Below are 12,184 nucleotides of genomic sequence, written 5' to 3'. Positions count from 1 at the left end.
CTAGGGTGTATATAAACATCACACATACACAACTGTGTGTGTGCGTGTGCATGTTTATGCCGTTATCCATATTCATAAGTAAAGGACTTCATATTACACGCAAAGTTCACAATGTTATAATTATAAAATTCAGATGATGTTTTTCACCATTTACTAGCTCTCCTGTCTGTTTGTATGCTCAAAAAATGGGTATAATGTGTTTACGAAGCCCCAGTGTCTGTAAAAATTATTTAAAAAAAACAAACTGTCATGGTGCAGTATGCTAGGCTCTGTCTCTCTCTATCTGTGGCAGAGGCAGAGTTGGAAATTCACAAACCAAAATGAGCATATTGATCTGCTCCTGCTCCATAGGTAGGTAATATTGAATTATTTTTGGTGTTTCGGGTCCCTTAAGGTGGAAATGTCTCAAAACTTGAGAGACAGCTAACTGCATTACCAAAAGTGCTACAAAACTAAACAACTCTAGTTACAAATGAGTTTCTGTGGTAATTCAAACAGTGAATTAAAACTTACAAGGTACAAATTTTGATTTTAAAAACAGCTCTATTTTGAAATCTGAGGTCCAAGAATAGATTAATGGGTGGTTGTGGACCTTTGTAGGCCTCAATTTAGTAAATATTTTCTGGTTGCTGCTAATACAGCTTAAATGCACAGACATTTAAATAGCAAAAAATGACAAACAAACATAACTGCTGCATCAAAATGACATTTATTAGAAAAAAATAGTTTTTATAGAATTTTATACAGCTGTAAAGTCAAAGACAGATAAGCAGCACAAAAAAGACATTTGGACAGCGTTGTTAATTGGGCAGCATAATTTTTCATAAGCAATACTGATGAATGTGTGTAAATAATGTGTACATTCACACAAATATTATATATTAGTTTTGAGTGCAAAGAAACAAGTTATATTCTAAATTAAAATGATAATAATGTGTTCTTGTTACTACTAACCTTGTACAAATAGTATGCAGTGATTGCCATTAAGTTTTATATAAACCTTACAGAATGTTTTACAGAGGCTTTATACAAAAAAATTACATGTTGCAGAACGCAACCCACTGTTTTAAATCCCATACACAACTTTACGTTTTGTCTAATTCCATCAAAGTACATAATGTCTCACACAGAACTTAGAGTCTTATATAGCATCACACTTTCATTGTCAATGTCAGGTCTCAAAGGTAGGGACTTTAATCTGGTTCTGGACAGGTCTAAATAGACAGAATTGTTTCCAGTTACTCAATGGATGGACTATGTTTAAACTGGATCTTAATCTTGGTCTGTGTCTGATTTTGTGGGCAATCCAAGCATATTGTTAAGACCCAGGGACATTTTATCTTCAGGCTTTGTTACTTTAAACGTTCCACTTCTAACTTTTGTAGGACTGTCTGCATCTGAAAATGTCCCAACCTGGATACTAGCTGTTGGCTCTGAGGCATTTATTGAAGGAGTGGGCAAATCGTTCACCGAACGTGTTGCTGACATTTTCAGTCTTTCTATGATGTCTACTGGTTGTGTCTGTCCATCCTCACCAGTAGACGAAGGGGAGGCTTTCACCTCTGCCTTCACCGAAGGGACTGAGACTGGTTTTGTGGGATCACTAGTTAAGTCAACAGCCCTATTTATTTTCTGCAGGATGTTTTCGATGCTGCTGCTACTGGGCAGTCTGTGGGTCTTAAACACTGGTACATCTCGTAATTTAGCATCAGCATCAAGTCTGATTTCTCCAGCATCGAGCTTTGGTGAATCTGGACTATCTATAGAGATGTTCTTCGACCCTTCCTTTGACCTTCTGAAGGGCCATTTGAATTTGCTCTTTGTAGAACCAGCATTAACATTTACATCTGGAGATGGCAAATCAACCTCAGCTTTAGTTAAGCTCAAATCAACATTCGGTGACTCAAGGTTGGGGGCTGACATGCACAGATTAGGTCCCTCAATGTTAGCCGAAGTGTCAATATCTGGAGATTTAGCTTTTTTAAACATTTTAAGTGTTGGAAATTTGAACTTCCCTTTTGGAGCCTCTGCATCCACTGCTGGAGGGCTTACATCAACCTTAGGACTCTTGACACTAGCTGAGGGCAAATCTAAATTGACATGTGGAGCTTTAACATCTGCCTCTAATCTTGGGGCAGAGAGTTCTGGAGTTTTGACATCAGCATTTATTTCAGCTTCTGGTGCCTTTACATTTGGAGTGGAGACACCAAATTTGGGTCTTTTGAAATTGAGGGTTTTCAGCTTTCCTGAAGAAGATTCTAGTTCAGGAACATTTACCTCAGCTTTAGGTAATTTCATTTCAGCATTAGGGACATGGATGTCAGCTTTTGGTAGATTTAGCTTAACATCTGGGGCATTTACCTCACCTTCAACCTTAGGGACTGAGACATCCAAATCCCCTTTGACACCTAGTTTAGGATCTTTAATCTTTGGGCCAGAGAAGTCAAATTTGGGCATTTTAAAGTGTGGCGACTTTAAATTTGCAGAAGGACCATCAATGCTGCCATCTGGAACTTTTAGATCTACATCAGGGCCCTCAATGCTTCCTTTTGGCAAGTGCACATTTGGGGCAGAGAGATTAAGATCTGGTGTCTTTGCTCCCATTTTAACTTGCGGTGCACTGAGATCAGCCTTTGGTAAATCTAAATCTACAGCTGGAGCAGATACATAGCCATCAATGTTAGGTATGGAAAGATCCAGGTCAGGGCCATTTAGGTTTAAATCAGGCTCTTTAAGATCTGCTGTGGGTAAATTCACATCTGGTGCCTTGAGGTCTACACCTGCATCTATTTTGGGGCCTTTTGCCTTTGGTCCAGAGAGACTCAGTTTTGGCATTTTGAAGTGAGGCATCTTCAGTTTTCCAGATTGTGTGTTAACATCAATATCTGGGACGGTCAGATCTTTTTCAGGACCAGTGATTTCTGCGTTTGGTAGGCTCATGTTTACATTTGGTGCAGACACTTTAAGATCTGGTGTATTTGCATCAAGGTTCAGCTGAGGAGATTTCAGTTCAGCTTTGGGCAAATCCACATTTACAGCTGGAGTGACAACAGAACGGTCGATGTTTGGAGTGGATACACTGAGGTCTGGGGTTTTCATAGCCAGGTCAGGCCCTTTGAGGTCTGCTTTGGGTAAGTTCACATTAACATCTGGGGTTTCAAGATTGGCCTCAAGTTTTGGTTCTTTCACTTTTGGCACGGAGAGACCAAATTTGGGCATCTTAAAATGAGGCATGTTGATTTTTCCAGATGGGGTATCAACATTTGGTGTTTTTAGATCTACCTCTGGTGCTTTAAGATCAGCACTCGGGATGTCTACATTGACAGAGGGTGCACTCAGGTCTCCTCCAATTGTAGGTGATGTAATGTTCAGCCCTGGGATATTAGAATCCAGGTTCAACTTAGGAGATTTCAGTTCAGCTTTTGGCAAATTCATATTTACAGCTGGAGCAACAACAGAACCATCAATGTTTGGAGTAGATACACTGAGGTCTGGTGTTTTTATATCCAGGTCAGGCCCTTTGATATGTGCTTTGGGAAAGTTCACATTAACGTCTGGGGTTTCAAGATTTCCCTCAAGTTTTGGTTCTTTCACTTTTGGAACGGAGAGACCAAATTTGGGCATCTTAAAATGAGGCATGTTGATATTTCCAGATGGGGTATCAACATTTGATGTTTTTAGATCTACCTCTGGTGCTTTAAGATCAGCACTGGGGATGTCTAAATTGACAGAGGGTGCACTCAGGTCTCCTCCAATTGTAGGTGAAGCAACATTTAGCCCTGCTGTTTGGACATTTAATTCAGGTCCTTTGAGATCTGCTTTGGGTAACTTCAATGTGGGTGAATAAACATCCCCCTCAAACTTTGGCATATTGGGAACAGAGGCATTAAGTTCAGGTGTATTAAGATTACCTTCAAGCCCTAAATCTGGCCCTTGAATTTTTGCCTTTCGAGTATTTAATTTGGGTAACTTGAATTTGCCTGATGGAGCCTTCAACTCTGCATCTGGAGTCTTGATATTGAGGTCTGGTGCAGTAATGTCCCCTTCTACTTTTGGTGCAGAGAGTTTGACATCTGGTGCCTTGACATCTAGGTTTGGCCCTTCAAGATCAGCTTTAGGCAAATTCACATTTACATCAGGAGCAAAAACATTTAACTCTGGTGTCTTTAGGTCAGCATCAAGACCTGGTCCTTCCACCTTTGGTTTACTTAACTTTGGAAACCTGAGAGTGGGGAACTTGGATTTCCCAGATGGGGCATTAACATTTACACTGGGGCCTTTAACATCAACATTTGGGGCTTCTAATTCTGTCTTGGGTAGTGTCAAATCAACATCTGGGGTACTGATATCACCTTTAATGTCTGGAGTGGCCAGAGACAGATCAGGTGTGGATAAACCAGTGTCTATGCCTGGTCCTTTGACCTTTGGTCCAGATGCTTTAAATGCTGGCTTCTTAAAATGGGGCTTCTTGATTTTTCCTGAGGGAGCTTCGATATCAATGCCTTTAGTTCTTATATCTACTCCTGGCGCTTCAAGGTTTGCTTCAGGCACCGCCACATTCGGTGCTCTGATGTCTGCATCCACTTTTGGTGCAGATAGTCTCAAATCTGGAGCCTGTGCGTCTGCATCAATGTCCACTACTGGTCCTTTAATTGACCCTTTTGGTTTCTTGATCTTGGGCCATTTAATTTTGCCAGAGGGTGCATTGACGTCAAGATTTGGCGCATTAATGTCTACATCAGGGCTTCTGAGCTCAGCACTGGGTAAAGCAACATTAACATCTGGTGTCTTGACGTCTGCCTTGAGCTCTGGTACAGAAAGGTCAGCTTCTGGTGCCTTGATGTTTGCATCAACACCTGGAGCCTTTACTTTAGGCTTTGAGAGACCCCATTTGGGCTTGGGCAGTTTTAGTTTTCCAGAAGGAGCCTCAACATCAACATCAGGGACTTCTGCCTTCAGGTTTGGGCCTTTTACTTCTGCTTTAGGCAAATGCACATCAACCTCTGGAGCTTTTAGATCTCCCTCAATCTTTGGGTCAGACAGATCTGGGTATTCTACATCTGCTTTTAAATCAGGTGTATTTACTTTTACACCACCTTTTTTGGCAGTACCAAAGTTTGGCATCTTAAATTTAGGAGTCTTATATTTCACTTCAGGTTTCTTAACCTCTGCAGAAACATGTGGAGAGTTCAGTGTTGGAGAAGAGACTTTGACATCAGGAGGTTGTATGGTGCCATCTAGATTGGCACCAAGAACTTTGGGCCCAGTTATGTCAGCAGTTGGCATTGTGAACTTGCCATTTCCCCCCACATTCACATCTGGTACAGAGCCCTTTAAGCCAATCCGTGGGATTTCGCCATTGACCGATGGAGCTGTGAGGTCACCCTTGATATTTGGAGAGTTTAATTTTCCCTTCAGCCCAGGAACTTCAACTGATGGTGCTTGAAGATTAAGATCTGCAAGCTTTGGAGCTTCTCCTGTCATGTGTAGATCTCCAAGATTCTAAAGGAAGGGAATGAGAGTAGATGTAATGAATATTGGAACCACATATTTGGACACAATAATTTTTTGTAATTAAATTATATTAATTTAAAATTATAATATACTAAATAGATTCCAGGTAGGCTCTGGACCCACCGTGTCCATAAGATAAGCAGTTATAGACAATGAATGAATAAATGAATGGGCATCTCAGAGTATATAGCAGTCATATTATTTTCTCCATTTATCTAATACTGTTGATATATATTTCTCTGAGCTGCCCAATTTAACTCATTAAATTATATCAAAAGGCTACACAAAGTATTAAAATATGTTTCAAATTAAATAAAAGTCAGTAATACAAAAAGAATCACTACAAACTGTAGTAACTAAATTTGATGATATATAATATTACAAATTATTATATTTGTGCATTAGAAGTATATGATTTATACTACACTAAGCATATAATAAAATTAAATATATAAATATATTTAAATTTTATTAGAAGATTTAAATCACATATTAGTTGTGATTTAGTACAATGGGATAGCTTTGCGAAAAACAGAACATTAGATTTGATAACCATGCTTTTAAGTGCAGAAAATCAGGTTTCATTCAAGGGCATTTACAATATGTTAAATTCCATATGTCTTTGTGTGCAACAACTACTTGCTGAGGAGCTGCTTGTTAGATATGCTGCCTCTTTGTATTATGTTGAGATAGTGCTTACCAATCCGGTATTAAGACCTCCTTTGGTCTTGACTTCAAGGTTCTTGTCATAAGGCTGAATGAGCTTGAGTACTTTCAGGGCATCTTGTTTAGAAAGGTGGTTAAGGTGAATTGTGGCAGAAACAATCTGGTCTTGATCTAGGAAAGAAATGTGTGAAAAGTTCCCAAACATGTCTTGATAAATCTAGGTATTAATGCATATCATATTTAAGAGGAGTCAGATTTCAAGCATGAACTGAGGGTTTGGATAAAAACAGTTACCCTGATTTAAATTGACAGCAGGACTTTTCATTCCAGCATCCAGCACAGCTCCTTTCCCTGTGTTCTCCAAGACCTTGATGTCTGAGGAGAATGAGCTTGGTATTTCCCCATTCTGGAATGGTAAGTAATGAAAACTTTTTAAAAAAATAATAAGAAAATGAAACAATTCAGTTCACAAACACAAGCAATAACAAATCACTTGTCTGAAATAAATTAATTACTAAAATTGTATGCAAATTAATTAATCACATACTATCCTTACCATTGTGACAGATTTTTCTTTATAGCTGCATATCGCTAAAGAGTAGTCCTTAAGAGGTCTGTCAGAACAAAGAAAAGCATTAGTCAATGAACTGTCATTTAAAAGGAATTTTAAAATACCAAGATGGATTTTTTATTTGGTAGGGGTGCATAGAGTCATTTGATAATTCTGCAAGGCCAGTTTCTTTGAGAAAATGTGCAGCATGTGCTCAGCTTTGAAATAGCTATAAAAACAGTTGAAAACATTTAAATTGTATGGAACTAAAATCAACAATTTCTTTATATGTTGAACTCCTAGAACAATTTTATTTTGAGGAAGGATTGTTCTCCTACTCACTCAGCTCAATCTTCAAACCAAACTCTCCATTCTGTCCTTTTTTTTCCACTTAATTAGACTCAAATATTTGCATCCAAATGAATGAAAAGTAAGTAATGGTACTTAAGTACATACACATTAAATAGCAGAAAATTGACATATATTATTAATAGTAGTTTTGGTACTAGTATTAGATATTTGGCTTTGGGACATCATTCATACATATGCTGTTAATTAAATTATATTTTTCTTAGCAATATTAATAAAGGTAATTTGGCTTTGGGACAAACATTCACATCTCCATTTATGTAAATAATAATGTAAAGAAAATGTTTTAAATACAGAAACATACTGCTGCAACAGGAATAACTGATTGAGGTTCTAGCCCTGTAGAAGAAAGATCATTCATCATTTACTTTATTGCAGAGTAAAATAAGATTTTATCCTGATAAATCTGAACCTTCTTAGTTGGTCCACTCACCATAAAATAAATGTTTCTCATCCACACTTATATCTCCACTTTTATGGGTTTTCTATTCATTTATTTCCATCATTTGAAAAGTGAACTGAGAAATTCATTGATAGGACCAAAAGAAATGGTCCAAAATTGTTTTTAAAAATCTTGTTCACTTTACCTTTATTACAGTGTTTTCCCTTCTCTTTTAAAGTTACTATTTTAGAGATAGAAGTTGTGTTCTAACAGTGGTTATTTGTTCCGAGAATACAGAATAACACAGTGTTCTCTGTTTTGTTAAGATAGAAGGCTATTAGTCAGAAAGGGTGGCACAGAGCTGGAACAAACGAAAGCACACTGACACCTTCATTCATTGTCCAGACAGTAAAGGTACTCTTTAGGTATTTTCCCTTAACTGCATGTATTACCACATTTAAACCTTGAACACTTTACTCATACTTCTTCAGCAGCCCACTCTATGGTTGCAGCCTCTGTATTAACATAACTGTAATACTAACATTATTCAGCCTACATTTTTTAATATTATACAGTAATATTTTCTCTTCTAAACATCAAAATGTTATCAAAAGCACTACTTGATTATTCAAGCTATGAAATAGTCATTATACTGTATGGGTTCCAGTAAAAAAAAAACATGGCTAATTAATTGGTTAATTCAGAAAAAAAAAAAAAAATCTTAACCTTAATTCTGAATATTCACTCCCATAAATATTCGTTGCTACTTGTTGACTGTAAAATGTACTTAGTGCTCCTTAAATTAGTGGCAGAATTGTACAATTCAATGTACACTTAAAAATAAAAGTGCCATAGAAGAACCACTTTTATTTCCATAAAGGACCATGATTGTTTAATAGATGTGTGAGTGTGAAGATTTAAACTACATTCGCTGAATTTAAAGGTTTTTAACAATTTAAAAGTTATAAGCAAATATGGTTCTTTGTGGAACAAAAAGTGTTTTTTTAAGGTCTTGCATAAAAACCTATTTGTAGCACTTTTATTTATTTTTAAGATTTTACTGTTTTTAAACTCTGGATTCAGCCCATTCTGGACACACCCTGTTCAGCTGGGACTGTTTTGTCATTGATATAACTCAGAGCAGTAGAGTTCTATGCTAATACCCTTTACAACAAACTTCTGCTTGTTTTGCATAACAATTAGTCAATGATCTATCAGGTCCCACCCTGATATTAGGCCACGCCCAACTCATTATGAGAGAAGCAGTGAGGGAAATGGCTAAAAAACTGAAAAGTGCTTATTCCTGAAAACCTCTAGTGCCTTTGTTGATTAAATATATATGTGGAGACCTATGCAACATAAACAGAAGTGAGGTCATGTACTGATGTTCTATGATTAGATTTAGGTAACACCAGTCTGGTTCCAGGGCGGCACGGTGGTGCAGCAGGTAGTGTTGCAGTCACATAGCTCCAGTGACCTCAAGGTTGTGGGTTTAAGTCCTGCTCCGGGTGACTGACTGAGGAGTTTGGTGTGTTCTCCCCATGTCCGTGTGGGTTTCCTCCCACAGTCCAAAAACACATAGAACTATAAGCCAGCCCCCCGAAGTGCTTCGTGTCCCTTTGCTAGGAAAACATCCCTCCATTGGATCATAAGCACATCCGCATTACACAGATAAACAGTCATTACAATCAGAACAGTCATTATACGTGTTTGTGTGTGTGTTCATCATCAGTCCAGCTCATGCCAGAGGAATGACAAGCATGGAGTTGGGTTTGAGTGAATGCAAAAACCTGTTTGTTCAGATGATTGGAAGCTGATGTGCCTCGTACCAGGCCCCGCTGCATACCCATCTCTCTCTTTCAAACACACCTCACATTCACACCTTTCTTCTCCTTGTCCTTAGTCACAGTAAACACTGACCGCATACATGATCTGATCTTTAGTAAATACTTTCAGGGTGTGGTTGATTGGCCAGTAACAGTTTGCCACCTGCACTGTGACCATTACACTACACATTTACATTGTTTATTCAAATACTACAATTGTAGGCTAAAAATTTGGAATCCCACAGGGATAGTTTGGTGTTCCTGCCTGAGCTGGGATTTGAACCCCAGCCTGGCATGTGGAAAGCAGTGGTGCTACGTAAAACATACAAACCATATAAACCACTCCAACCATGAAGCCCTCTAACGACTTGAAAGCATTACATTTATGACTCTCTGTTGTTCAAAAGCTATTGCAACTTTGGCCATCTGCAAGATTTATGCAATTTAAAAACAAAACTGACTGAAATATATCAAAACTACCTGCACTAGTCCATATATGGAAATGCTGGTCATAACTGTTTATGGGATCTGTAACACTAAAGGAAGCCACATTAACATTCACATCACTGTAAGACCACTCCTACTAAGCACACAGGTCCAGCTCTCTCTAGTCCTAGACTAGGTCTGAACACCGTAAACTGCAGATCTATCATTCAGTTCTTAATCTTCAGACATTATTCAGATTTTAATGAAGAAACTACTGTGAAACTAATGTATGTTCTGCATTTATGAGAAAGGAAATAAATGTGGATTAATCACCTATGAACTAAATGGATAATGCAAAAAAGCAGTTATTGCAGTTCAAATAAAGTCATTCAGATTGGTTTGATATGAAATGTTTGGAAAAGTATGGACTCAGATTTCTTTGCAGTGGTGGCAAATGTGCCAGACTTCACGATATACACAGGGCAAATATAGCCATTTCATTTAATCTCCACATTCACCATTGATCATACTGTATGTTCTGAATAGTACATGGAATGTTGATCATTGCAACATAGTGGATAACCTTAAAAATGTTTATTGACACCTACATTAAAATGCATAAAACGTTTGGTTCCTATTAACACCACTCTGAAAAATAAGGTTCTCTGAGGCAGAGAGCCTTTTGAGTGCGTCCCTCTAAATGGAGAATTTCATGTGAGACGTCTCTAAATGGCCTTGTTTACACCTTAAACAATTCATAATGTGGAAATGTAAAAAAAAAATGGTCGGTTCCCCTTTAAAAGCCAACTCTTTGGTTGCTCGGTGTGAAAATGTAGGTGATATTACTTCTACAGAATTTTGATGATTAATGATCCAAATTGCGATGTTGTTATGCCAATAAGACTTACAGAACAGCAACTGGGGTTATCACAAATCTCACTGGCCACAACCAATCCAAACTGTCCTCATATTTAACAAGGAAAACAGTAAAACATTGCATTCCAGAATTACTGGAGCATGATTAAAAAGCACCAAACAGCATCAGAATTATAGCAACTGTCACAGAGCCACACCTCTCAAAGGAATACAGCCTCAGTCAGCAATGGACTTTGAGCAGAATTTTCTGACACTATTGTACATGTTCTCAGATTTATCACTCCACTACCCTTTAATGTAATATTCTCCACACGCTGCTATATGACTGGCTCTTACCTGAAGATGCAAATGCAGATGTGAAAGGTCTTAGCTGGTGTAAGGCTGGGATGCAGATGGGAACTCTTCTGAACTTCAGCTCAGTCTGATCCTCTTGTTCACTTGGACAAGCACTGGGTTCCTGACAGATAAACATAAGTGAGCAACCAAACAGGTTCCACAGCCCAGTGACCCGCCTCCAGCCCGACATAAACACCCAGCATCAGGCACCGAAACCTCTGAGAACGAGAGAGAGAGCGAGAGAGAGAGAGAGAGAGAGAGAGAGAGATTGAAACAGGCTTTTCCAGGTTTCCAAAATGATACACCATAGTGTCACTTAGCAACACTTGTACCATGTGTATTCAAGTTTGATTTGATGTCCAGTTCTAGGTGAAGCTTTCGCCTACATTACCAAACAATTGGATTATTAAACTGCAGTTTAGGCTAGGCATGGATTCCTGTGATTATCTGAGAAACAGGATTAAGAGTAGGCCTTGACAAACTCACTCCTCAGTCCAGGACCAAACTTAATCCTTGTTTGGGAAATCATCCAATTCTGTTATGTCCTTTTTTTGAAATTGCTTAAATTTGCTTTAGCAAACTAAGCAGTTTGGTCTTCTGACCCATAGTCCATCACAAATATTAAATGTGGTGGTGGATCAGCACTGGTCAGGATCTGATGACAGTCACAAGCATATTAGTAATGTCACTACTACTGATACTTCACCATCTAGTTTTCCATCTTTCTAGAGCACGTAGTCTCCCTGCTCCACAACCCAACGCTGAAGAGAAATGACATATGACAGTCTAGAGCAGCTGCCCATGTGTTTACACCCTTCATGGCATTGCTTGGCACTGGGCATGCAGATCATAGGTTTACTTGTGATTGCCCCAGTGCGTCTCATTTTTAGTTACAATGCTTTAAAGAATGATGCATTACAATATCTTCTTAATAGACACACAAAATGTATGCTATATTCAAGAATTAAAGGGAATATGAGGAATGTGTAAGATTGATGAAAGTATTGAGAGAATTCTGTCTATGCACAATTTATTCCTGGGCTGGCTAAACTGACTGACAGCTATAAATGATTAAATGGCTTAAATTCTGACTTGAATATTAATTATACATCAACCATTCATTGCTCTAATAACAAATGAAAATTGGACACTGGACCTGATGCCTACCAAACCACAACTTGTTAAATGAGACCACCATTTTAATTTTTATAATTTTTTTCTATATTTGGTTTTATCTTT

The 12,184-nt window shown here is 38.1% G+C and overlaps 1 protein-coding gene across 1 annotated transcript; it reads right to left on the bottom strand.

The window, feature by feature from the left end:
• Positions 1-696: 696 nt before the first annotated feature.
• si:ch211-125o16.4 (neuroblast differentiation-associated protein AHNAK) lies at positions 697-11,047 on the bottom strand. The gene is made up of 5 exons (XM_066681882.1): positions 10,946-11,047; positions 6,737-6,794; positions 6,475-6,586; positions 6,215-6,351; positions 697-5,502 (listed from the first exon to the last, which is right to left on the bottom strand). Exons 2-5 carry the CDS (start codon positions 6,737-6,739, stop codon positions 1,273-1,275), a joined length of 4,482 nt encoding a protein of 1,493 aa, XP_066537979.1. The 5' UTR covers positions 6,740-6,794; positions 10,946-11,047; the 3' UTR covers positions 697-1,272.
• Between the last annotated feature and the right edge of the window lie 1,137 nt (positions 11,048-12,184).

Source organism: Hoplias malabaricus, chromosome 1 (assembly GCF_029633855.1).
Source record: "Hoplias malabaricus isolate fHopMal1 chromosome 1, fHopMal1.hap1, whole genome shotgun sequence".
Classification (NCBI taxonomy): Eukaryota; Metazoa; Chordata; class Actinopteri; order Characiformes; family Erythrinidae; genus Hoplias; species Hoplias malabaricus.
Note: the sequence above shows the minus strand (reverse complement) of the source record. Positions and strands in the feature narration are given on the sequence as shown.

Coding starts and splice junctions, on each gene's coding strand:
- si:ch211-125o16.4 (XM_066681882.1), bottom strand. Junction 6,352..6,474: donor TGCTGTCAATTTAAATCAGG/GTAACTGTTTTT, acceptor TTTCTTTCCTAG/ATCAAGACCAGATTGTTTCT. Junction 5,503..6,214: donor GAGGTCTTAATACCGGATTG/GTAAGCACTATC, acceptor CCCTTCCTTTAG/AATCTTGGAGATCTACACAT.